This window comes from Mchenga conophoros, linkage group LG15, assembly GCF_057382185.1.
Source record: "Mchenga conophoros isolate Kocher_MC1m ecotype Shallow Benthic linkage group LG15, M_conophoros_male_GT1.1, whole genome shotgun sequence".
NCBI lineage: Eukaryota > Metazoa > Chordata > Actinopteri > Cichliformes > Cichlidae > Mchenga > Mchenga conophoros.
Window position 1 is genome coordinate 6,870,791 of NC_140540.1, and position 26,637 is coordinate 6,897,427.

The 26,637-nt window shown below is 40.6% G+C and overlaps 2 protein-coding genes across 4 annotated transcripts; one reads left to right on the plus strand and one right to left on the minus strand.

Moving 5' to 3' along the window:
• Nucleotides 1–478: 478 nt before the first annotated feature.
• On the minus strand, nt 479–6,149 carry il20ra (interleukin 20 receptor, alpha). Of its 2 annotated transcripts, XM_085247865.1 has the most exons (8): nt 5,810–6,149; nt 5,031–5,157; nt 4,556–4,779; nt 4,300–4,475; nt 3,548–3,692; nt 3,141–3,277; nt 2,376–2,846; nt 479–2,210 (listed from the first exon to the last, which is right to left on the minus strand). In XM_085247865.1, exons 1-8 carry the CDS (start codon nt 5,856–5,858, stop codon nt 2,010–2,012), a joined length of 1,530 nt encoding a protein of 509 aa, XP_085103991.1. In that variant the 5' UTR covers nt 5,859–6,149; the 3' UTR covers nt 479–2,009. The 2 variants fall into 2 exon arrangements, with proteins under 2 accessions (XP_085103991.1, XP_085103990.1); XM_085247864.1 differs by having other exon boundaries at nt 480–2,846.
• Nucleotides 6,150–6,980: 831 nt separating this feature from the next.
• On the plus strand, nt 6,981–25,331 carry med23 (mediator complex subunit 23). 2 transcript variants are annotated; one of them, XM_085246609.1, is made up of 31 exons: nt 6,981–7,172; nt 7,417–7,448; nt 8,427–8,514; nt 8,597–8,721; nt 8,922–9,033; nt 9,282–9,380; nt 9,476–9,577; nt 9,673–9,742; nt 9,940–10,052; nt 10,135–10,230; nt 11,111–11,128; nt 15,215–15,421; nt 15,756–15,899; nt 16,069–16,214; nt 16,382–16,627; nt 16,708–16,850; nt 17,512–17,686; nt 18,124–18,287; nt 18,455–18,579; nt 18,702–18,907; nt 19,284–19,464; nt 19,579–19,749; nt 19,871–20,087; nt 20,334–20,443; nt 20,531–20,657; nt 21,021–21,186; nt 21,334–21,406; nt 21,493–21,707; nt 21,786–21,906; nt 22,009–22,140; nt 24,722–25,331. In XM_085246609.1, exons 1-31 carry the CDS (start codon nt 7,122–7,124, stop codon nt 24,947–24,949), a joined length of 4,203 nt encoding a protein of 1,400 aa, XP_085102735.1. In that variant the 5' UTR covers nt 6,981–7,121; the 3' UTR covers nt 24,950–25,331. The 2 variants fall into 2 exon arrangements, with proteins under 2 accessions (XP_085102735.1, XP_085102736.1); XM_085246610.1 differs by lacking the exon at nt 11,111–11,128.
• Nucleotides 25,332–26,637: the final 1,306 nt, after the last annotated feature.

Genomic DNA, 26,637 nt, shown 5'->3' on the forward strand with positions numbered 1-26,637 from the left:
TTGAGAATCTTTGCCTCTGTAAGATGCTCTTTTCACACTCTATCATGTTACTGACTTGTTGTTAATGAACCTAATTAGTTACAAAATGCTCTTCCAAATATTTTTTACTACAACTTACCTTTCTAGCTTTTTGCTGCCCCCCATACCCCCATCCAAACATTGTGATGTGTTGCTGCCATCTAATTTAAAACAACCTAATAGTTTTCATGAAACAGTAAAATGCCTCAGTTTAAATATTTGATATGCTCGCTGTGTTCCATTGTGAGTAAAATATGGGTTTATGACATTTGCATTGTATACAGTGTCCTAATGCCTTCTTAAAATACAAGGGTTTAACTGGACAACAAACTATATAAAGCTATGAAACAACATGGATATCATGGTTTTAAATGAACGGTTAACCAGAGTTCATGCACCAAACTGAGTTCTGTAAATGCATTAACCTGAAACAACCTGTTTTAGATGTTATCAGTGTGCAGAATGGACGTTAGAAGTGGGTGTCAGAAACTAAATGTACCCGTTTCCCCTCTGTGTTGTTTTAGTAACACAAAGGTTAAGCTTCTACAGGAAGAAATAATTTATTCTCAGAAAGTCCCATCGAGCTACAAAGAGATGGTTAACATATTTTGGGCAGTTACAACTTCATGCAGGAACAGCACGGGCACAGAAAGAGGAACGGTGTTAACACAGACCACACTGATTTCCTTCAAAAAAAGTCAAAACAAAGCATAATTTATGCACAAATGTTCAGAAGTGCCAGTGAAAGCCTTTTGTGTACTTTGTAATGATCACATATTTTAACTGCTATTTTAAGCGTGTTGTTGGTGTTGGAATGCAGGACTCACTGCAGTAAACAAGTCTGACAAGTTCTAAATGACAAAGTGTAAAATATGTTCTGTTCAGCTCAGAACAGAAACAGCAAAAATGGAGAAGAACAAGGTAAAACCATAATGTTGTTAATACTGCAGATGGGAATACATTTGCAAGGTTCAGAAGAAGCGACAAAAGACGATATGATGGCATGATCAGATTTCACAGATTTAACCAGTTTTTTTTTTTAACCCAAAGGCACAAAGGTAGTGGACACATACTGCAGATCATACAACTCATTATTAATCAAAGATGTTGTCATGATCATGTACAGTTACACTTCTCATTCCACTTAACATCATCATTTCCAGTTACAGAACAGATACTGCTGTTACTGGCAGTGAAAACGAGGGATTCGCTTCACAAACAACAGCGAAAGGTGTATAGTCCACAGTATTTAAATAAAAGCAGGTTGAATGCTTTACTCGGAACAGCATGATGGACAAGCTGATAAAAAAAAACAAAAAAAAACAAACAAACTACCCACTGTAATTCAACCTTTACAAGTAAACACGGACACGTACGGTCATGCAACATCTACAATACACTGCGATCATACCCTTAAAAGAAAACACACGGGTAAAGTTTCCTATATAGGATTTTGCTGTACTTTCTATTTAAAAAAAAAAACAACCCAAACAAACATCTGATTATCTTAGAGAGATATGTCAGACACCAGTCCAGAATGAAGTGTAGTTTCTTCGTTATGTTAGGTTATGATCATATGTTGTATTATCTTCTGTCACTATCAGACAGCTACATGAGGATGAATACAGATTCAAAACAAATTACATTAAAATATACAGTGTATCTTGTAATTAAGATAAATACATATCCTTCAAAGTTCACCATAGTATGATTTCTTCATGTGTATATCAGTAGATTTTCAGCTATAAAGGTAACATTATTAAGTGAGTACTAAGTACTAAACGCTGCTTTTATCACACACTGTATGCATTTGAATAGAGCTGAGAAACTGTATACTGGCCATGTTTCCTGGATTATCTTTCAAGAACAGGGTTAGTGGTTTTTACTGATGAATATCATCTACTGATCCATGGGGATCCCAACAAAGTCCCATTTGTTGAAAACCTTCTCCACTTCACTCCCTGTTTCCACCTGTCGTGTTCCAACTCTTTCTATTCCTCTTCGTCACTTGCTTGGCTGACAGAAACATTATCTAGCCTCAACCTAGCTCTCGTCACATACTCCTCTTCACTCCGTCTTCTACCTCTCTCTAAAAGTAGAGGTACATGCAGTCCTCTTTCATGATTGACACTAAAGTCATCTAGCGTGATGTCAGATTGGTCCGAGGAGGAGGCAGACATGTTTGGAATGTTCTGTGGGGCATAAGCAGAGATTAAAGGCACATTTTCACAGTTGTTTCCTTCCTCCACACCTCTGTTTGCCACTCCCTCCCTATGTGTGCTCCAGATCACCTCTCCATGCAGCTCTTCTCCCCTTTTTACTTCCTCCATTGTTTGCAGATTTAACCGAATGCTTACCAGTAAACTTTCAATCTGTCCATCCTTCTTTTTATTGAGCCCACATGTAGCTGATCTTGGAAAAGACTGTAAACCTGCAGATGACTGGCCATGTGTTTGCATGGGGGTTTGTTTGCATGTCCAAGAAGTGTTAGCCTGAGGAGCGTAAGCTCCACCAGAGTTAATGCTCTCAACTCTCTGGTCTCCATCATCTTGATTCCCTCCTCTTGCTTCCTCTTCTCCTTCAACAATGATTTGAGGAGCCATGCTGATACCCCCGTACTCAACGGACAAATCATCCAAGGGAGCCTCATGCCTCTGGGGCGAGTAGCTGGGTGGGGGATCCACAACTTGTAGAGAGTAGATGGGGTGTTCAAGGCCTGACATTGTGAATAAGTTTCCTGGTGGCTCAGGGCTGATGGGGCTGATTGGGATGAGGTTGGAACTCTCAGGAGGGAACAAAATAGGAGACTTGTGAAAAGAAGGTGGGTTCTGGAAATTGGAAGGGAAGGAAAAAGGTATGAAATGTTTGATAATTTACCTTTGAAACACTACTCAAAGATATCTCATTTAGGTGAAATGCAAAGCAGTAGTTTCAGTTTGCAAGTGCAATTATGTCAGTGGTTCCCTAAGGTGAATTGTTAAATTCGTATTTAAAAAACAAACAAACAAACAACAACAACAAAAAAACAACATGCATTGCCCAGTTTAGCGAACCTACATTAATTAAAGTTAAGTGCTGTTTAGGTATTGAATTGCCAGTATGTTTATATGCATTTCTATTACCAGTATATTTGGACTGTGTTGGTCTTTCCCAGACAGGTAGCGATGGAAAAGGTAGGCAGCTGCAATGATCATACCAATGCACAAAGCTGGAACAACAATACCCACAGTCACACTCTGCAGCTGCTCAATCACAGGGTCTAGAGAAGAAGAAAAAAAGAAAAAGAGGGTGAAGTGAGTGAAAATATTTATTCATCCAGGGCTTGTGATGTGAAAAGAAAATAATCTAACATCTGAACCATTTCATTGACCAACATATTTGGCTCACACAAGGAAGTACAATACACCTGCCGCACAAACACTAATCGCTCTCCAGCTTTGATATCATGTTTATTGACATTTTTTTCTACATTTCAAACAGGGAGCCGAATATTCTCATTTACAGACACGGTCACGCAATGGAGTTGTACCTTGAGGTGTGGTTATGCAGAGCCATGCAGAGGACTGGCAGTGGATTGGCATCGAGGAGAATTTCAACTGTGCAGAAAAGCAGTATTCCATGTTGTACTTCATCAGGCGGTATTTGTACACGCTGCCAACAACTGGGAAATGGTGCTAAAAACCAACAAGTGCACAGATTAGGTAGTGCTAGAGAGTGGGAAAGAATTTTGGAAAGAATTGCTGCACAAAAAACAAAAAGTTTATGCTTTGTGGGCGTAGGTTAGTTTGTCGTCATAGCTACCCATATGGAAAAGATATATATAAATCTTAAAGTTTGTATCCGTCTTGTGTGAAACTTGTATGAAAAGCATATAAGAGTGAAAACAGATATAAGATCCCTTGAAAAATTATATAATGAAACTTGTATGTTTTGGATACTTACGAAAACAATGTATGAAAGTAATGAGAAAGTGGCCACTTTCATGAGTAATCACATATAAGTTTTTACTATTTCTTTTCCATATATAAGCAGTTAAAAAAAAACTACAAAAAAAATGAAGTTGTAGTAGTTGACTCAGTGCTTTACAAGGAAGTTTTCAATACAATGTCTAGCATGAATGTTTTTATTTGTGCCTGACAATCCTGTTTTTGAAATGAAAGCAATTCAGGGCAGCAACATCAGATAGAGATTGTTTCACCTCTTCCTAGAATTTTAAAACTTTTCTTATATGCGGAGTCAAGCTACAGTAGTCATATATATTTCTACTTGATTTATACCTACCGTTTGGTTCAGATGGGTGTTGCGAACAGAGAGGTTGTAAGTCATCTCGGCGTAGAGAGTCACCATGGAAAGCGCTGGGGTGTGGTTGTTTGATGGATACCTCATCGGTCCCATCATAGTGATGGTGGCACTGTTGTTTTCAATTTCCACAGAAAGCAGTGGGGGCCCCAAAGTAGCTACAAAGTTGGACAAACCTCTATTGTTTAAAGTGTAAACATGTTAAATATGATGTAATGCTTTTGTTTCTTTAACTTACTGTCTGTCTTTGGCTCAAATCTCCTGGGTGTGAAAGCCCATTTGGAAGAAGCCCATTTGGAAGACGCTCCCCTCTCCACAGCACGAACTTTGGCATAGTAACCCTGGTTCTCATCCCACATCTCACTGGTTAGATCACACCACGTCCGGACTATTTTTGTACAGTGCTGCACTGCCTTCCAGTTCACCCGTTTCCCCTTCTTACCTTGAATTCTGTCTCCATAGCTGGAAAAGACAAAGACTCACACATTCAGAGGTGAACTTTTGCACAGGTTGAGTAGAGTTTGCTTAAAGTCACAGTCAATAAAGAAAATTAACTTAAACAAAGCAGACTGATTTTGAGATCGTGTTGCATTTTATTTCTTTTAGCCTTGCTGGAACTTTTTTTTTGTTGCCAATAAATCCCTTTGGGACTGCATCTAGGCTAGTTCTTGGGAACTATACATTTTTATTTAAATTCTAAAACATTTACTCACATGGAATATTGCACTGTGTAGAGCGTTTCATCTGCGTAATTGCCTTCTCCTGGAAACCACTGCAGCACGTTCCTCAGATTTACAGAAGAGAAGGTGACATTGATGGGGCTGGGAACAGACTGGGAGACTGAGGGGAAAGAGACAAGAGGTGAGGTGCCTGTCATCAGAATATACACTAGCTTCTAGTTGTCCTGACTGACCTTTAAACTTCCCCTGTGTTTAATGGTACTATTCAACTAGTTGTCCACATATGACCATAAGGTGTGAGCTGTCACTATGATTCACTGCCTTTCAGACTTTGTTCCAACTCACACAGTACACTTAGCTCCTTATAAATCATTTCAAGTAGGCAAACACAATAAAAGTGTTTGATTAAAGATTCTCTATGGGAAGATTATCCAGAGTACATTTTGCACACAGATCAAATAATGTGTTTTATGCTTTGATCTCAGGATGAAAAACCTGAGTCTGTAAAGTGAGTTTACACTTAAAGTAGAGCTAGATGGACTAATACATTTTTTTGTTAACAAAACCACACGTGTTTGTAGCTCTAACAGCCGCTTTCTGCACTTAATGTGGAAGAACTAAATTACAATGTGTTAATTTCTTTAATGATCTCATCGTTGGGTGCATTGTTGTAGTATAAAAGTCAGTCCGCTTAAACTGAATAAACGCCATAAAACTAACTGGACAAAATGGAAACAGTGGAAACAAAGAAACCCAGCAGCCACAAAGTAACAACAAAGAAAATAGATATTAGCATTTAAATGCAGACCTACCTGTGGAGTGCAGGCTATAAAAAATGAATAATGTGAATATAACCAACATCTTTGTACGGAGTCGTCATGTTTTCACAAAAACAAGAAAGCAAATACTTCCAATCCCCTCGGCAGGTTCCCCCCAGTTCCTCCTCATAGTACACCTGCCCGCAGTTCTCTCGATTAAAGGAAATTAAAACCACGCACTCAAGGTTTAAAGTGAAAGAATGTAGCTGAAGTCGGAAGGGTTACGTGAAACTGCCAACCAATAAAACCCCGTGGATTCAGTTAAAGGAATCCCTGCGACCTGACAGGCTTCCTTGTTCCTTTTGGGGAAAGGAATGTGACCTTACTCGTTTGTGAACAGTTCACCTGTGAGCCGCGCGTGGGCGTGTCGACGTCTATTGAGATAATAGGCTACAAAAATCTAAGCTTAAGTACAAGTACTTAGTAAACAATTAGATCCACTCCAATATGTGGAAAGAAAAAATACATTATACGTGACCCATTTCCAAATAAATAAGTGAACTGTGTTTAGTTTTGCGGTGGTGTGGCGTGTGGAGGCTGTTATGTGGGAACAGGTACAGTTTCCTTAAGATGTTCCTGTGGTGTTTATCCGGATAGCAGCCTGAGTAATAAGGTGCTCCGTGTTATTTCCTTAGTCCGTTTCCCCCCAGCTAATATCCTCTCTCTCTCTCTCTAAATACACTGTCAAATGAGATTAGATATTAAAAATTAATATTGACCCTACTGAGCTAAACCTGGGTAACCCATTTGCAAAGAGAAAGCTGTTTTGTTTAAAGTGTAAACATTTACTCTTACTCTTCTTCATCACACCACCAATTATTCCACCACGAACCTCACGAAAGCTATAAACAAAACATGGAAAAATCAATTAGCAAATATCGAGAAGAACAGCAGGTGCTCAAACATCGTCCATTGTGACATCTTGTGGCCACAGACCTGTCTTAGTGAAGGGACAGAATTTTTGAATACAGATTTTAAACACTCAAAAATGCAAGCGTTGTGATAAATATTTGGAAAAAAATATTATTAATGTGTAACTTTATTATTTGCAAATTACTGACGTATGAGAATTACAATTTCTAATAATAATAATTAAGCAAAGAAACAATGGGGCGGAACTGTCCCACTTGTGTTTCCGTTGCACGCCCGGATTGTTTTTGCCATCGCGCTTCTCATGCGGCCGCTTTCATTCTGCTTCCTTTTAGCATTTAGCTAGATGGGGTGGTTATCGTCTGTGCTCCCGTAGAGGAGTAACGGGTTTGAATTCTGGGATGGTTCGTTGAATAATTGTCTTTTGGTTGCAAACATGGCGCTTTCGATGGAAACACAGCTTCAGAGCATCTTTGAAGATGTTGTGGTAACTTGCACCTTTGTTTACTGAGTGTCAGCCGAGCTAACATTAGTTAGCATGTCAGATAACTGTAGTAGTATTTTCTATTTACTGAACTTACTTTGGATTGCAAATGAGCAGTCCTAAATATAACCAGATGGTGTTTTTACTTTATGTCCCCAACATGAGAATTAACAGCTATGGGTGCACCGTTAATATCACAAATCTTCACTTACGTTAATGTATTTTTATTTTCTCCTTCTTTTCTTAGAAAACTGAGATGATAGAAGAGGCCTTTGCTGGGTAAGGCTGCTCTGAATTCATGTTAATAACGCCCGATATTTGCAATTGCATTGTTATTAGCTTTAAAAGGTGTAATGTTAAGTTACTGCACACTGGTAGTGCTGCTGGATGTTTCAGCAGTAAGACCATACATACACTCACAGGCCACTTTGTTAGGTGCTGGAAACATTTCTCAGAGATTCTGGTCCACATTGACATGACAGCATCACACAGTTGCTGCAGATTTGTTGGCTGCTCCATCCATGATGTGAATCTCCTGTTTCACCACACCCCAAAAGTGTTCTGCTGGATTGAGATCTGGTGACTGTGGAGATCATTTGAGTACATTGAACTCATTGTCATGTTCGAGAAACTAGTTTGATGTAATTTGAATTTTAAGACATGCTGTGTTATCCTGCTTTGCTTCAGTGGCCTGTTCTTATTTTACATTACCGGCATCCATTATGTTCCTCAGCCGCTGTAGTCCATCTGCCTCGGGGTTTGACATGTTGTGTTCAGAGAGGCTCTTCTGAATAGGGGGGTTGTGTTTATCGGAGTTGCTTTTTTGTTCCCAGCACCTCAAAGCAATCTGGCCATTGTCCTGTGACCTCAACAAGGCATTTTCCACCAGAGAACTGCTGCTTGCTGCCTTTTCTCTCTTTTCTGGACCATTCTCTGAAAACCCTAGAGATGTATATGTGGGGAAATTCCCAGCAGATCATCAGTTTCTGAAATAATCAGACCAACCTGTTTAGCACCTACAACCATGCCATGTTCAAAGTCACTTAAATCACCTTTCTTCCCCATTCTTATGCTTAGTTTGAACTTAACTAGGTCTTCTTGACCATGTCCACATGCCTAAAGGCAGTTAGGTGATGTTGTGTGATCGATTGATTAGATAACTGTATTGAAAAGATGTGGCTAACAGAGTGGCCGGTGTGTGTATATTAAAATGTATGGAGCAAAATTAAATGCTAAAATTAAGAAGTGTGTTTTTAGGATGTTTATGGACACTCCAGAGGATGAGAGGACTAAGCTGATCAGTTGTCTTGGAGCCTTCAGACAGTACTGGGGAACCCTGCCACAGGTTTTTACACACACACATACACTCCCACTTGCTCACACCTACATGGCTGAGATTTCTCAGTTGCTCCAATGTCTTTCTGCAGGAGTCTCATGAACAGTGTGTGCAATGGATTGTGCGCTTTATACACAGTCAGCACAGCCCCAAGAGGATCTCCTTCCTCTACGACTGTCTGGCAATGGCTGTGGAGACCAGTCTTTTACCACCCAGGTACACACATACATATAGTGTGAGATTATTTGACGCCTAAAGAAGTAAAATGGGTTCAAAGAATGATTTATAATATTTCCATATATTAATTTATTATATTTAATTTATCTGTTTTATGACATCCCAACAATGAGTTGTTTTTAACTGTATTTATTATGTTTGATGTTATTTGTCTAAATCATTAATCTTCGTATCTTTAGGATGGTGTGCGTGGCCTTAATAAGCTCAGACAGTTTGGAGTGGGAGAGAACACAGTTGTGGGCATTAACTTTCAAGCTGATCCGCAAGATCATCGGGGGAGTGGACTACAAGGTCTCTGACACGAAACTTCTAGCACACAGACACATCTGGATCGATTCTTCCAATTCGTTTCTTCAATTCTTCGATTGTTTGTGCTTTTTTGTTTTGATTTTCAGTGGTTTTATTTTTGTTGACTGCTGCTAAACAGGGATCTCTGGCTTTTAGAAGAATATCCTACAATGTGTCATACGTTTTAAAGTCGTTTTAAGCTTTCCACGTGAGACACTTGTTCATGAATTCTTTTATACTTGTTGCGTCAGGGTGTTCGGGACCTGTTGAAAGCTGTGCTGGATAAAATTCAAACTATTCCTACCACTGTCAGCTCAGCTATAGTCCAGCAGCTTTTGGCTGCCAGAGAGGTACCCATCTTTATACCTTTAAAATGAATTATATGTCATTTTTGATGGTTTATTTGAATACTTTTTAGGTTTACTTATATTTATGCATGTTGCAGGTGGTAGAATATATCCTGGACAGAAACGCCTGTCTCCTTCCAGCCTACTTTGCTATCACAGAAATTAGAAAACTTTATCCAGAGGGGCAGCTCTCACACTGGGTGAGTGTTTGTGTAGCTATGTGTAACATTATATGTAACACTATATAGTCTGAATTTTTATTTGTGAATTCCTTATCATGTCTGTGCATTTTCAGCTTTTGGGCAGTTTGATATCAGACTTTGTGGATAGTTTTAGACCCACAGCCCGGATCAACTCTATCTGTGGTAAGAGGAACTGGTTGCTTCTCCTTTTATGGATTCCTGGAGATTTAAATATGCCGCTTATCATTTGAAGTGTTATTATTATTAATAGGACAGTCACTAGAAAGTGAATGAAAACTAAAAAGACAGTTTGTAGTTATTTATCTCATGTAGTCAGTCTGGTATGTACAATCATTTGTTGCGTCCGTGTGTCCTCACAGGACGATGCAGTCTGTTGCCAGTGGTGAATAACAGCGGTGCTATCTGTAATTCCTGGAAATTAGACCCCAGCACTCTTCGCTTCCCTCTGAGAGGCATGCTGCCGTTTGACAAGGTAACAAACGCGCTGGACTTATACACCACGCACACCTTTAGACGTACAGAAGTTTGATTGTGATTTGTGTGTTATCATATAGGACCTTTTTGAGCCACAGACAGGGTTGCTACGCTATGTACTAGAACAGCCTTATTCAAGAGAGATGGTGTGCAACATGTTGGGGCTCAACAAGCAGGTAAAACAACCTCATCTTCTTTTGTATTTTTCCCTTTGCCTCCATATCAAGACCTCCAAATGCCCCCACATTTCCTGCCCCCGTTATTTTCATCTTACCATCTTTTATCTGCTCCTGCTCTTGCTGTTTCCCTTATCCTCCATGATCTTTTCTTTGCGTTGTAATTCGGCACGGGTTCTTCACTTTTCTTTGCCACCCTCCTTATATCCTTCTCCCGTCACACCTCTCTTACCTTGTTTCCCTTGTAGTCCTTATAACACACCTATATAAGAACAAATGTAAAGCAACGCTGTGAGCTTGGCCCATAATGCACTGGTGTCAGTTTGCCCTGTTGGGTTCATGCAGTTTCAGCTCAGCCCAGTTCACTTAGCACAAACATCCACACAGTGTGTCAAGCTGTCATTGAATCCAGACAGTTTGGCATTATCACAAATATTTCTGTGTAGGTTCTCAGTTATCCCGGTCATGGCAATATAAGGAGCTTAAAAAGAAAAGCAACTGGACTACTTTAAGTTTCTTGAAGACGAAGCTTCTTCAAGAAACTTAAAGAAGTCCAGTCGCTTTTCTTCCGGGCTCCTTGGATTGTTAACACAAAGCTATAATCAACGCTGTATATGGATATTTCTTTATATTTTGACTTGGAGTAAATAACCCAGAATCTGGTTTATATATCTGAATTGGCTGAGTTGAAACTAACTGTGCTGAACAGACAGTAAACAACCTAGCTACCTTAGTCACCACTTTCTTTTCTGTCTCTCCTTCCCTCGCCCCCCCTCCTCTCTCCGTTTCATCCTCTTTCTTTGTTTCTCTTCCTTTTCTCTCTCTTTTGTCCTCTGGCTGTGTGTTGTATTTGTCTGTCTCTCTGCCATGCGCTCTCTAGACTCTGAACATTGCCCAGGTATGTCCTCTTCCTGGTTGCCTGACCGACCCAACTAACCAGCTCATTGGACGCTTAGCTTTTTTTTTAGGCACACTGACGACCTGAAACTGGAGAAATGAAGAAAACTTGAAGTGGAACAAAAGGGAAACATGACAGAGCTTGAGATGGACACAGCAGGGCTCCATAAATGGTAGACTGGTGTGGTTAAATAAATATTTGACAGGTGCACTGTTAGGGAGATATTAAAGATTACCAGAAAAAGCAGTTAGTTTAATGGGAAGCCAGGGAGACTTTGAGTCATTAACTGCACATGACTTGTTCAATTAACAGGTCGCTGTGTACATTTTTTAATAATGCCTGTTTGCTTTGCATCACACCTGCACACCTTATCTCTACCTTACCTTATCTTTTTTGTATCCTCCTTGATATTTTCTGTTAATATTCAGTATATATGATCTTGGCAAAAAAAAAGAAGCACCTTGATTATAATTATTTAGGCTTAGTTAAATTAATGCTTAATGATAAATAGATGAAAAATAGGTCTGTGATTAGCCATGATTACCACTAAGCCTCTTATATTGGGGGTTGTCAGTCAGCTGAAAGCTTTCAAGCTCCAAGTTTCTCAGTAATGCTTAGTACTTGGATTTGTGCTTAGCATGTTTCTGCATAATTCTATTTACTTATTAATGAGTACTCCTCAACTTTGCCTCATTGTGGCCCAACAGACGCAGTTGATTAACATTTTTAGTTAGCAATCCTAATGTCAGCTGAGCTAACTGACACTGATCATACGGATACAGTCCAGACTAAGAGAGCTGCAGCTCCTCTGAGCCGCAAAAGAGCAAATGTAGTCCCAGCTAACAAGTTGACCTTAATTATTTCTGACTTTAAACCCTGCTGTTGACATTTCAAGTCCTGCTGCACTGCATGTATGGATGTAGTCTGGTGCTTGCCTGTTGTTAGCAAGGTCCTCCCGTGTCGGACCTGCTGCTGCTTTCTGTTGTGCTGACCGGGGGCAACACTGAACTATTTTGACTAAGCGGTGCTCTTGTCTTTGGTGATTAATGCAATTTGTTATTGTTATATTTGTTAGCCAAGAGCAAGCTTGCAAATCAAGCAATAGCTAGCCATGTGGCAGACAGTGACTACAGCAGACTACAGACCCAAACAGAAAGGTTAGTGTGTGCCACAGCAAGCGCAGAAACATTGTGCTGTACCTACAAGTAGACAAGCAAAATATTAGGCACCTCACAGGTTAACTTATCATAACTTTATTACTTTTTACATAAATAAAAGGCAGGCTGGCTATGCTTTGTTTAATTATAGTCCAGTCTGCATTTTAAGTTGATAGCTCTTAAATAATGCTACTGCACTGTGATAGCAAACTGGATCGCATTAGTCAAAAATGATAAAGTGGCTCTAATTTGTATTGCTTACATTCACCTTATTCCTTTCCAGTAAAAGCTGTAAGGTGACTCTGGAAGGTCAAATAAACTGTAACTTTGGAAAACACCAGGTTTAGCACACAAAACACAAGCTAGGTTAAGTAAAACAATGGAAATAGGGAAAAAAACTGGTTAGTGCGATGGCTAGCACAGTTGCCTCAAAGCAAGAAGGTCCTGGGTTTGAACCCCCATCATGCCGGGGCTGTTCTATGTAGGCCTTGCTTGTTCTCCCCGTGTTTGTGTGGGTTATGTCTGGGTTCCTCCCACAGACTTAGTGAGGTTAGGTCAGTTACTGTATATAAACGGTCCATAGATGTCAGTGGTTTGTGACCTGTCCTGGGTGTAGGGTCTCTCACCCCATGACCCTGAGTTGGATAAGTGGAAGAAAATGGACGGATGGATGAAAATAGAGAAAAATACTGTAAAAGCACACAAAAAACAACAGAAATAGAACAAAATCTCACAACGCTTTGCAAAAAAAGAAGAAACACAATGAAAGTGTCATTGGGGGACACGATAATGTGACGGAAGAGCCGTGGAAATGACAAGCTAACAGTAAATGGCTAATAGCAAACATGTATCTACAGTATTATACAAACCACGTTATTAAAACACACATTACCTGCAACTTTTTCTCCTCAGCTTCTTGTAAGTAGGTCTCAGTGCAGTCGTTTGCATGTTTTGGTTTTTGTCTCCCCAAAAAACACTTCTGTTGTGTTGTATACATTTGTGTGTGTGATTTCTTTTATGTTTGTTTGTTTAGTTTTTTCTCTTTCCATTATGATTTGTGTGCTTCTGCGGCGTGCTTTCTTAAGTTGCAATGCGTTTGACCTCTCTGAGCCACCGTAAAGCGGCTCATAAACCAAATAGTTCTTTTCAGGTTTGAGATGGACTGGATTTTTGTTACAGGTCAAAATAATTAAATAAGGGGGTGGCCCGTGAGGACCGCAGTGCTTTATTGCATTTGCATAGTTTGTGGTTATTGTCAGCAGGTCAGTGGAACATTTTAATTACGGGCGTTATGTTAATAAATAAGATGCTACCTGAATTTATCTTCCTGAAAATGCAATTTCATTACATTGTGCTGGTGCATGATGGGTTAGAATTTAAAGAAGAAGAAAAAAAGGTTCCCATTAGTCAGGCTGTTGATCAGTTACAGTATAAACTAGCTGCTGGTTATATTGCTGGTTTTTAAATATATCACTGGGTGATCTGTGTACATGATTTATTTGTAGACAACAGATATGCCTGTGGATCTCTCTCTTACTCTTTTTCTTCTATCTGTTTGTTGCCCTTTTCTCTCTCATTCTGTGAGCATGTGTGTGTTTGCCTGCGGTGGAAGAGAAGCTGAGCCGAAGGCCAAAGCAAAGAAAAATCGGATGGTCATTTTCACAGCTACTCTTCTTCCTCCCACTCACACCTTTGTCCCTTCCCAGACCTGTTAGTCTGCATGTGGGAATGTGTTGCAGTGGCTGGTTTGCTGTTTTATGCTGTGCCTTTTAGTGCCGTACCTGACCTGTTCGTGCTGTGCTGTTCAGTCCCTCGTGTCTCAGTGTAAGAAGGGCTCTGTTAAGAGGCCTGACATGAATGTCAATGCCTGCGCTGCAGAGATCCTCACTCCTTCTGCTCTAATTTTGCCTTTTTACATGTAGAAGATGGAACAAATGTGAAGGCCATATGTCAGGAAAGTGTGCAGCTTTTTTTATGAAATCATAGTTCTTTTTAAATTAAATAACAGACCCAGCGACATGAAATATCAGCTACCTCATACAGTAGAACAGGGGCTGTGTGGATTGTAAGTGAAGCCTGTAATATTATTATTATTATTATTATCATTATTATTATTATTATCATTATTAACCCTTATTAGATGGAAAAATAAAAAGATTTAAAAACCCTCTCATTTCCACTAATCCTCCATTTCTTTTCCTTTTTTTTCTTTTTATCCCACCCGTCTTTTAAATAGATGCATTTTTTTAATTCTTCATGATAGAGCATGGGTTATACTGGATATACTGGAGCCAGTACAGATTTTGAAGTGTTAAAAATTCTAGTATGGATATCCTGGCCAATATTCTTTCTATATGTTTGCTCAGACTATAATATAATTATATTAAAAAGGAAAATTATGGGCTTATTTGGAAAACTAGTTAGCTTTAGCGTCTATCCGTTTCTGAATCTTCTGATATAACAGCTACTTCTGAGCTTGTGAACCTTGTGACTGTTTCACATATGGAATGAAACCCCTTATTTTAAATCTTTTGTATGTATTAGAGCTGTAAAAGATTTCACAGAAGACCAAAACACATCTTCTTTTCTGTATAGTAACACAAGCTGAGGACCAGAATATTAAGGGATATGGGTAAATACTGGAATATGGCTACAGTCCATTGTGACAACACAAGAAGGAGATGCTGTCCTGCACGCAGTGATCTTTTTAACAGTATCTGGAATAACTGTCAACAAAAATGTTTGAATGTGAAGTAATTTATTAAAGATTTTATTTTTATTCTCTCCTATGTCTATCTTTCTGTCTTTCTTCCTTCAATCCGACCTTCCTTTCCTCTCTTCTTAACTCCACTTCTTTTTGTCTCCTTTGGCTTTTTTCCTCCCTTCTTCTCACCGTTTTCTTTATCCTGTAACACACCTCCCCTCCCAGCATAAGCAGCGTTGCCCGGTGCTGGAAGAGCAGCTGGTGGACCTGGTGGTGTACGCCATGGAGCGCTCTGAGACTGAGGAACACTTTGACGCCGATATCGGAGGAACTAGTCAGCTGCTGTGGCAGCACCTCTCCTCCCAGCTCATCTTCTTTGTGTTGTTTCAGTTTGCAAGTTTCCCTCACATGGTGCTGTCGCTACACCAAAAGGTATGAGGAGAGAAAAAGAAAAACATTTACAGCATGTTTACAGTCAGTTAGGGGCATGAGTGTAATACATGTGTTTACAGTGAACTGGGGAAGCCTCTTGGATGAGAGGTGAAACATCTTCCCAAACTTTAAGAAGCTCAGTTGCCTTTTTCAAGCTTTTGAGACGTGTTTAAATGTATGCAATGGAGTGAGTTGTAGCACGTGTCATAACATTTATTAAATATGTTTAACAACATGTTACTAACAAGGAAAAAATTAAATGAAGCAGATTAAATTCTGTGTATATGTGTTTTTAATGATTTATTTTCTCTTTTCCCTTATTTGTTCTCATCAGCTTGCAGGTAGAGGTCTCATTAAAGGGAGAGATCATCTTATGTGGGTCCTGCTTCAGTTCATATCAGGAAGCATTCAGAAGAACGCCTTAGCTGACTTCCTGCCTGTCATGAAGCTTTTTGACCTGCTTTACCCAGAAAAAGAGGTACAAGTTATTGCAACTTGTACTGTCCCATTTTTATCTTGTTTTTGTCTTGTTTTTTTATTAGATCTATGTTTTAAATATTCATCATTCTAATATTTTACTGGGGTGGTACAATAGACTAATATTGCTTGTGGTATGAGTGTCACCATCGCTTTCTGTTCCTCTTCAGTGCATTCCAGTTCCTGACATTAACAAACCCCAGTCGACCCATTCGTTCGCTATGACCTGCATCTGGATCCATTTGAACCGCAAAGCTCAGAACGACAACTCCAAACTGCAGATACCCATACCGCACTCTCTGAAGCTGCACCATGAGTATGTCTTTCACAAAGATATGCATTTAGCGATAATAAATACTTCAAAAGTCATAATTTTCCCTAAACAGGGCATACCTGGTTAATTGCTAATGTCGCCCAGAATTCATAAAATGACAAACGTCCTTTGCGGCTCTCTGTCCACCGCTTTTCCCCTTCTTTCTTTAGATTTCTTCAGCAGTCGCTGCGTAACAAGACCCTGGGCATGTCCGACTATAAGATCGCCCTGCTGTGTAACGCCTATAGCACCAACTCGGAGTGCTTCACTCTGCCAATGGGCGTCCTGGTTGAGACCATCTATGGAAATGGATCCATGAGGATCAACCTTCCCGGCACCAACTGTATGGCTTCGGGATCGGTCACTCCGCTGCCCATGAATCTGCTGGATTCGCTCACTGTGCATGCAAAGATGAGGTAAATGAGTAAAACACAGAGAATGTTTTAATTAATTTCTTCTACTTCAAATCCCTGATAGCCTGCCCTCCGGTCTCCAGTCTGATCCACAGTATTGCCACGCGTGTCATCAAATTGGCCCATGCCAAGTCCAGCATTGCTCTTGCCCCTGCATTGGTAGAGACGTACAGCAGATTGTTGGTCTACATGGAAATTGAGTCCCTGGGCATCAAAGGATTCATCAGTGAGTCTATTTTTAAAACTCACTTAAAGTTTGCACTATGTTGAATTGTAGATGCATGAACTGTTATTTTATTTGAGGAGGAGATCATTTTACTTCTTAACGACTAATAGTTGTTTGGGATTGTCACGTCATACTTCTGTAGAGATAGCTAGATGCTAGATTCTGAAGTACTGCAAACATAGCATATGGACACCTGCACTCCTTTAGGCCAACTTCCAACTCCCAAGTTGAACCGTTGTAAAAATGTAAAGAGAAGAATGTACAGATATTTGTAAAAGTAAAAAGTTGCCTGAAAAATAAATGCTCAGGTAAAGTACAGATACATGAAAATTCTACTTAAGTAAAGTATGAAGTATTTGTACTTCATTACTTCCCAGCTCTGCAAATAGCCGACATAAAGCCGTCTGAATGTGTCAGGCTTCAGAATAGTGTTATTAATCTCTATATTTATAGTATCATGAACATTTTAATGACATTTACTGAGGAAGCAGGTTTATTTACATGATACTGTTTCATTATGGGGTTTTGCAGTACTATCGATATATTGAGCTAGTAAAATTTGCAAGTGTTACAGTTTACTGGGACACAGTTACATTATTATTTATTCTCTTTGGAGCTCCAGAAACGTTTTAAATAATGAGAAACACTCTTGTCTGTCCAGGTCAGTTGTTGCCCAACGTGTTCAAGTCTCACGCGTGGGGAATCCTTCACACATTACTGGAGATGTTCAGTTACAGGATGCATCACATCCAGCCACACTACAGAGTCCAGCTGCTGAGTCACCTGCACAGCTTGGCTGCTGTGCCACAGACCAACCAGAACCAGCTACATCTGTGGTAATGTAGAAGCATGTGTCGCATATAGCTAGTTCCTGCTAATATTAGAAATTTAAAGCAAAATTCCACATTTTGTTGCTTTTTGAAGTCGAAAGATTAAATCAAAACAAATATTAAAATGCAGCGTGAGTGTTGTGTGCTCTTTTAATGCACTTTATTGCCTTTGAACTTGAAATTTGTGATGTTCCTACCATGAAGTGAAAATGATCTGAAACTTGAAAGTTATTCTTTTAAGTCCTTCTGTTTGAAATAGTTATTTGCTTAATTCTAATTATTTACTCAGGTAAACTAACTGTGGAAGACAGAAAAGTCCCACACAACATGTTCTCATGTTGTCCAACTCAACTGAGAAACAAATTAAGCACAAAAAAATGTTCATCAGGATTATGATGTAGTGAAAAAGAGTCATCATTCCTCTTTCTGTCTTTGTCCTGAAGTGTTGAGAGCACAGCTCTGCGCCTGATCACAGCTTTGGGGAGCTCGGAGGTGCAGCCGCAGTTCACCCGCTTCCTCAATGACCCAAAGACAGTTTTGTCAGCCGAATCCGAAGAGCTGAATCGCGCCCTGATTCTCACTCTGGCCAGAGCCACACACGTCACCGGTACTCACTCAGTTTTTGAAGCCTCATTTGCAGGGTTGTTTTGGGTTTGTTTTTTTTTGCTGCCCGCTTCATTTTAGCCATTGTTTCGCTTTTTGCTTCACTTCTAATCATCGTGTTTGACTGAAATCCGTCTCGTTTTATTTGTCACCTGCTTCCTGTATGTGCAGATTTCTTCACAGGGTCTGACTCCATCCAGGGCACTTGGTGTAAGGACATCCTGCAGACAATCATGAGTTTTACGCCTCATAACTGGGCCTCACACACGCTATCCTGCTTCCCTGCACCACTACAGGTGCAGATATTATGTTATGCAAAATATTCAAGTAATAATTGTGGTTTATTGTTGTTTTTCTCTGTCAAATAAAACGTCTGAATCTTGCTGTAGTGACTCCTGGACCTCTGTTTTTGCTTCAGGCGTTTTTCAAGCAGAACAACGTTCCTCAGGAGTCGCGCTTCAATCTGAAGAAGAACGTCGAGGAGGAGTACAGGAAGTGGAAGTCGATGGCCAATGAGAATGACATCATCACCCACTTCTCCATGCAGGGCTCACCTCCACTGTTCCTCTGTCTGCTGTGGAAGATGCTGCTGGAGATGGACCATATAAACCAAATAGGCTTTAGGTTTGTTATACATGAGTTAAGCTTCCACATGTATATAAAAAGTAGAGCGCAGCGGGGGAAAAAAGAAATACTTAATTAAATAATCCAAAGCTGTGATCAGCGAGAATATTACTTGTTTATGTTTCCAGGTTACACTCACTATTAAAGACACTGCTGAGTGTATTTTAATGAACCCTGTGTTAATGATGCATCTCATCTCTGTTGTTGAGGCATTTTAAATTTAACATTTTACATCAATTAACCAGGAAGGCGGGGGTGGGTCCTACACAGCATCTGTGACTAATTGATCCCGAGGGAGAAAGCTGCCTTATTGTGGGATGATGAGCTAACTGCTGTTTTTTGTGGGGGGGTTTCCATTTCTTTTTTGGTCCCTCAGGGTCTTGGAACGTATTGGAGCACGTGCACTGGTGGCTCACGTGCGCACATTTGCCGACTTCCTCGTCTATGAGTTCTCAACGTCAGCTGGCGGGCAGCAGCTTAACAAGTGCATTGAAATACTCAATGACATGGTCTGGAAATACAACATAGTCACGCTGGATAGACTCATTCTGTGCCTGGTGAGGACAGACGGAGAACTACAGGATTATATACTGTAACAAAGACATCATTGATTCTACACTTTTTCTTTGCCCATGTTGCAATACGATAAGGGTCCATGTCTCTGCCTTCAGGCGATGCGTAGCCACGAGGGAAACGAGGCTCAGGTTTGCTACTTCATAATCCAGCTGCTGCTGCTGAAGCCCAATGACTTCAGAAACCGAGTCAACGATTTTGTCAAGGAGAATGCTCCCGAGCACTGGCTGCAGAACGACTGGCACAGCAAACACATGAGCTACCACAAGGTATACGTGCGACAGAACACGTTCCATTAAAAGTTAGTTCCACAACTGTGAGACATCTCAAAAAGTCAAGTTAAATGTAGAAATTAAATCAAATCTGTTTTAAAATGACCATTTCTTCCAGAAATACCCAGAGAAGTTGTACTTTGAGGGTCTCGCAGACCAAGTCAACCCTCCCATGCAGCTCCAGCCTCAGTACCTGCCAATCTACTTTGGGAATGTGTGTCTGCGCTTTCTGCCCGTTTTTGACATTGTCATCCACCGCTTCCTGGAGCTCCTTCCTGTCTCCAAGTCTCTGGAGACGCTGCTGGATCATCTGGGAGGGCTGTACAAGTTCCACGGTGAGTAGGGCTACGAGGAGGACTGTGCGGGTCCAAGATGAGGGGAGTTGGATTCACTAGGACGTCTTAACGCATTCTGAAACAGGAAATCCCAGGCAGCTCATTCAGTGGGAGAAATGTTTCATCACTCATCTAAGTAACTTCTCCAGTCATCCACTTATCAGAATCAGCTTTTTGGGATAAAAAAGGGAAGGTGAACTTTGCCATTAATTGGGGATTTGTATTTACCGCTGCGTTTCTTTGCAGATCGCCCTGTGACCTACCTGTACAACACCCTTCACTACTATGAGAGACACCTGAGAGACAGAACCAACCTCAAGAGAAAACTGGTTCATGCCATCATGTCTTCATTGAAGGTAAACAGAGAAGACACATTCATTAATTCATGTATCTGAATAGCTAATGCGCAATTATTGATATCAGTGTAACGTTTTATTTTGCAGGACAACCGCACTCCAGGCTGGTGTCTCAGCGAAACCTATCTGAGGTTTGGCATGAATGCCCGTGAAGAAAACGTGTGGATCCCTGATGACACCTACTACTGCAAGCTGATTGGACGCCTTGTGGACAATATCCTTCATTAATCTATCACTCTTAACAACAAAAGACCAATGTCTGGTCATGGAAAGTCATTGGTCTTTTGGGCTGCTGGAAAGTATATTTACCTTACCGCTGTGAGTTCTTGTCTCCCTTAATAGCTTTAAAGAGGGATTGTATTTATTAATCCATCTAAGCTCATTTTATTGCAGCCTCGGGGGTTGTTAAAGTAGAAAAGAGTTATTAAAAACAAGATAAAATCGGTTGGATGGGGTTCGTGTGCTCCACGAAAACAATATGCGTTTAATTAAAAGTGGAACAAGTAAAACATCCGTGCTTCCATGAAGGCTGTTTTCTCCTCTGGTGATTGTTTATCCTCCTTAGCTTTTACCTCACCCATGGCGGGAAAGTCACCGGGTCCTTTTCCCAACTGTGACTGGAGGTTCAACGAGTTCCCCAACCCTGCGGCCCACGCCCTGCACGTCACCTGTGTGGAGCTGATGGCTTTGGCCGTGCCAGGAAAAGATGTGGGAAACGCTTTGCTTAATGTTGTGTTGAAAAGGTGCAGTAAGCAAGCCATGTGCAATCACTGTAAAGTTTATGGGTCTCATTAGGCTTAAATGGCATCTTTTTGGAATTAATAGTGTTCTGTAGTGTATGCAGAATATTTTAATGATCCCTAAAATCATCTTCTCCTTTCACCTTTTAGTCAGCCTCTGGTCCCCAGAGAGAACATCACTGCCTGGATGAATGCCATTGGACTTGTGATCACTGCACTTCCAGTAAGAAAAATACTCTGACTTTCAGCTTTCACCATAAACTGATGTTCAGATTTTGTCGCCGTGACAACCTGTGATCTCCTCTTCAGGAACCATACTGGATCGTTCTCCACGACCGCATCGTTTCTGTGATCAGCTCTCCGGCATTAACATCAGAGACAGAGTGGACAGGCTATCCCTTTGCCTTGCTTGACTTCACCGCCTGCCACCAGAGCTACAGTGAAATGAACTGCAGCTACGTGCTAGCATTAGCACACGCCGTGTGGCATCACTCATCCATCGGACAGCTGTCTCTGATCCCCAAGTGAGGCGCTCTCCTTGTTTCTATCCTGTAAGACTGTTTCTTTTTGCTCTCCTCATGTCTTTCTGTGTCTTTGCGTAGATTCCTGTCAGAGACTCTGAAGCCAGTCGTCAAGACAGAGTTCCAGCTGCTGTACGTGTATCACCTGGTGGGGCCGTTCCTTCAGCGCTTCCAGCAAGAGAGGACGCGTTGCATGTTGGAGGTACACTTCAGACGTTCTGTTTATCTTACATGAAAGATATCATTTAGTTTTGTCTTTCTCCTGGTGGATTTTTGTACATTTTGCTCTGTGTTGCTATTTCAGATTGGTGTTGCCTTCTATGAGATGCTGCAGGCAGTTGACAAACACTGTCAGCATCTCAGCTACATGGACCCGATCTGCGATTTCCTGTATCACATTAAATACATGTACACTGGAGACAGCGTGAAGGAGCAGGTGAGCTTTTGACGGCTCCTTGGAGCATAGCAGTGTCACAACAACAATCCAATCCAGTTTTATTTATAGGGCATTTTTTATACATGCAAATTTGACAAAGTGCTGTACAAAGCACCAAAACACCACACACAATCAGTGAAACAATAAAAAAAAAACAACAATAAAAATAATAATATATTGAAAGTAAGAACACACCACTGTCGTTGTGAGTTAAAAGCCAGTTTGTGTTGAGTTTTTTAAAAATGAGGAGATCATCCTAAAAGATGGGCAGGGAGATCATTCCATAATTAAGAGATGATTACTGAAAAAATGGTCCATGTACCTCAGCGATCTTGAGCGAACATATGCGGTCAGCAGCTCAGACAGTACACGCGTGGTCATCCAGGAAAGGTTTTAAAAGCAAATAATAAAATCTTAAAACAAACAGGGAGCCAGCGGAAGGAGGCCAGGATGGGCGAGCACTGGTTAATACAAGCTGTGGCATTTTGGACCAACTGCATGCGAGCAACGGAAGCTTTGATTTATTGTGAACTCGCTAATAGTGGATACAGGAACAGGAAAGTTCCTGTCATTTAATTGTTTATCTGTTATTGCCAGTGTGGGGAAACAGTCTTTATCAATAGGAAACGCTGTAAAAATGATGAAAATACAGTTGAAAGTTAAAAATCTTTGCACTCCTTCACATTTTCTAAAGTTGTCCAGTGACCGGATTAGCATCATCATCAGGGGATTCTGTCCCCGAGGCCTTATGTTTGATACCACTGCACTAGAACCATATTAATATTATTTATGAGCCCTAAATATTACCCTCTAAATACAGTGCAGTTATCAGCATTGCCTTGTTTAATTGCACTGCGAAGGCGTGCATACAGCATTGTTTGTCTGTAAATATCACGCTTGCTAACGGAAATTTCCCTGCAGGTTTGAATAAGAGGCCTGACTGAGGCAAGGGTTACCCTGTTTTCTGCTTTTTTTTTTTTATCCACCGTATACTACTGCAGCTTAGATTTGTGCACAAAATTGACCTATTATGTTGCAGATGAAAGCTTCCAGAAAACGGAACTGCTGCAGAAATTCAAATAAATCCAAACAGAAAGTCTCTAAATATAATTTGTTTGGAGAAATGATGACATGCCAGTAGGACTGTGTAATTATGTGCACAGAGATTAAAAAGTGTGCTACCCTTTGAATAATAGATACCCTAAAATCTGCAGTAAGAAGATGATGAAACCATCATCATGTAAAACAGGGAAAACCAACTGACAAGAAATCTGTGGCTTTTACACACATTCTGAGTGCATGCTGCTCCTCAAAACACAGTTGCTGTTTTTTTTTTTATCTCCATTTATCCACTCATTCATTTTTTTTGTTGCTTATTTGGATCTGAGTCACATGGGCACAGATGCCCAGACCTCCCTCTTTTTGCAATGTTTCCAAGCCACCTGTCAGATGTAATCTCTCCTTCATGTCCTGGGTCTTCTTTGGAGCCTCCCTCTGGTGGGACATGCCAGAAATATCTCACCTGATCAGATGCCCGAACCTCAATCTTCCTCCTCTTGATGTGGAGGAGTGGCGGCTCTACTTTGAGTCCCTCGCAATCTCTAAGGCTGAGCTCAGACACCGTTTGGATGGAGTTCATTTCTGGTGCTTATATCTGCAATCTTATTCTTTTGGTCAGTTCTCACAGACATAGGTGAGGGTAGGACCGTAGATGTACAGCTTCACAACAGCAGGTAGCCTCTGCATGGATGTCAACACTGCACAAGTCTGTTCCCCTCTCTCGTGAACAAGACCCATCCATCCAGGGGTTGCAAGGGACCTGGAGCCTATCCTGTGTCAGTGTGAAAGAGAGGATACACTCTGGACAGGTTATCAGTCTGCCACCAGACTAACAGACAGACAACCATTTGAACTCACATTCACCTGTGGGTAATTTAGAAACACCATTTAAGCCAGGCTACCTTGAGAGAAACCTTGCAGATTCCAAGCAGAAAGGCTGTCATGGATTCGAACCCAGTACCTTCTCTCTGTAAACACCAAGATCCCAGAGATACTTAAACGCCTCCATTTGGAGCAACAGCTTACTCCTGATCAGGAGTGGCCACTCCACTCTTGACCAATTGAGAATCCCGGCCTAAGGCTCAGAGGCACTAATTTTCATTTTCAAGTGTTCACTCTCAGCTGCAAACCTCACCAGCGTGACCTGGAGGTTACCGCTTAAAGAAATTCATCATCTTCAAAAAGTAGAGAGGCGATCCTGAGACTTCATCTCTTGGCTGGTTTTCATCACTTTTTTGCCGTTTTAGTTTGAGCTGAGGTGCAATCCCAGAGGCGTGCCCGACTTTATAAGAGCAGGTTTGTTCCAAGCCACCACAGGACACAATATGCTGTGTTTTTGGTGCAGTAATTCTAAAGAAGCAAATGTGATAAATACTGATGTGATGCTTAACTGGTAATTACAAAGCACCTCTCTGACACAACCTAATTGCCTTTCTTGTTTAGTTCCTGCTTTTAGCTCTGTCTACATCACTGTATTCACTTCTCATCCTTTATCCTTCCACCTTTTTTGTGCTTTGTCTAGGTGGAGAAAATCATCATGACTCTGCGTCCTGCCATGAAGCTGCGTCTGCGCTTCATCACGCACAGCAGCAAGATAGAGACGTCATCCTCAGCTGCCAGCGCTGCCTCCGCTTCCTCCGCCTCTTCCTCCTCCGCCACCCCGCAGCCCCCTCCGTCCACACTCTCATCCTCCACCGCTGCCGCCTCGCCCTCCCCCTCCTCCTCACAGCACACACACACACCTATGTAGGTGGCCTTGCCAAACACAAACGCACAGTAGCGATCATAACTATGAACTTAAATTTTGTTCGTTTTATTCTCATTTAGATATTTTGTATCTCGTGTGTTTATAAACAAGGCCTCCTGCAAGAATTTTGTGCAAATTATTTTCAAAATCTCAACTTATGACAAAGTTAAGAAGAAAAAAAATTTGTTTGTTCTATGTTTTTCTGTTCAGGAAACTCCATAGACTGAGTTTGACAAAATATTTAAGCCTTAACATAACAGACAAAATGGGTCACAGGAAAACAGAAGATTTTTTGTGGCGTAATTTTATCGTATTTTTCTTTGTAGACATTTTTTATGTTGTACATTATTACTTCATTAAAAACGGAGGCAAGTTTTTAAAATAATGGGTCTTTGTAACAAAAACTGTGTATTTCTTTATTTAGACTGTATCCTCATAGTCTCAAACCGGTGATCTTTCATGTGTTCATGTGTCAACCACTTCACCTACACATGGATCCACTATGTTACTGTAAATATAATAACCATGCATATTAAGGTTTTTCTAAGAATTATTCAGTCAAACTAAAATTTTGTGTTTTTTGTTGCTCCTCTCATGTTTTTCATTTGTTCCTGGGCAGGCTAGAAATACCAGAGATTCTGACAGGTCAGCTCACCCCTTACTCTTACTGTGGACAAACACCTGTTTAGTAGGTGAGCCCAAAGCAATATACAGGTTCTGTCTGATGCAATATAGTAACAACCAGCAGGGGGAGCCCAGCATTTACAGTTGACATCAGTCACTTTCCTCACAGATGGAATTAATGAAGGATGGAGGGAGTCATACATTAGGAACCTTACCTTACCTTGCCCCATTTGATTGGTTCCCTTTCTCAATGCCAGAGGATATGGAAAAAGCACATAAACAGGTATCCATTAAGTTTGGTAGAAAGTCACACTCTGAGCCAGTAACACTTTGTATTCTGGCAGAGAGCTGGAGCTGGGAATTTTGCCATTTGACAGTTGGCAGTAAAGCTAATGGTTAGACATAGACTCCATTCCAAATCCTTGGGGTATATTGTTGGGTCAGTAAATCAAATTATAATTAAATTGGTGCCTTTGGATGTTGGGCAGTGGCGAGGGTAACTACATAGTTTTACCAACTATTTTTACTTCCCACTGGAGAAGCTGAACTACAGCAAAGCTGATCAATGGAAACATGTAGTTTAGATTCCTAAAGCTGCTTAGAGGAAGTAGTTAAATATTAGTTTACATCATTTATTCAAAATATCACAGAAAACTACCAACAAATGATATTTCCTTTTATGTCACATTGTAGTTTTAGTATGTGTTTATGTAAATCATCATGGAAATGTATCCAACTGCAAAATTGAGTCAGAAGTAGTGAAGTCTTATTCTCTAATGTCAGTGTTCATCTCTGATTATTATCCCAAATTTGCTGTTATATGGCACGTGGATAAACTAAACATCGTTCCACTCAAGAACAAACGTAATATACTAAAATAAAAAAGGTCACACTGGTGCTGTAAAGTGTAACATATTACAAAAGCACCTTAAAGGAGTGTGTTACTGCACTTGTGTGTTGAAAGTCATAATGCTCTTTGACCCACAATCTGGAAGGATGTTAATCGTGGTCATCAGCAGCAAAAAAAGCACGCTTGGACCAAATGCAGTTCCTCAAATGGCCACTTG

Bases quoted from the DNA above. Each gene is read 5' to 3' on its own strand.
- med23 (XM_085246609.1), top strand. From the start codon at position 7,122: ATGGCGCTTTCGATGGAAACACAGCTTCAGAGCATCTTTGAAGATGTT. The intron at 18,288-18,454 runs GTACTCACTCAG...CTGTATGTGCAG, and splicing joins CAGAGCCACACACGTCACCG to ATTTCTTCACAGGGTCTGAC. The intron at 22,141-24,721 runs GTGAGCTTTTGA...TGCTTTGTCTAG, and splicing joins GAGACAGCGTGAAGGAGCAG to GTGGAGAAAATCATCATGAC.
- il20ra (XM_085247864.1), bottom strand. From the start codon at position 5,858: ATGTTGGTTATATTCACATTATTCATTTTTTATAGCCTGCACTCCACA. The intron at 4,780-5,030 runs GTGAGTAAATGT...TGTCTTTTCCAG, and splicing joins TACACAGTGCAATATTCCAT to CTATGGAGACAGAATTCAAG. The intron at 3,278-3,547 runs GTACAACTCCAT...CTTCTTCTCTAG, and splicing joins CTGCATAACCACACCTCAAG to ACCCTGTGATTGAGCAGCTG.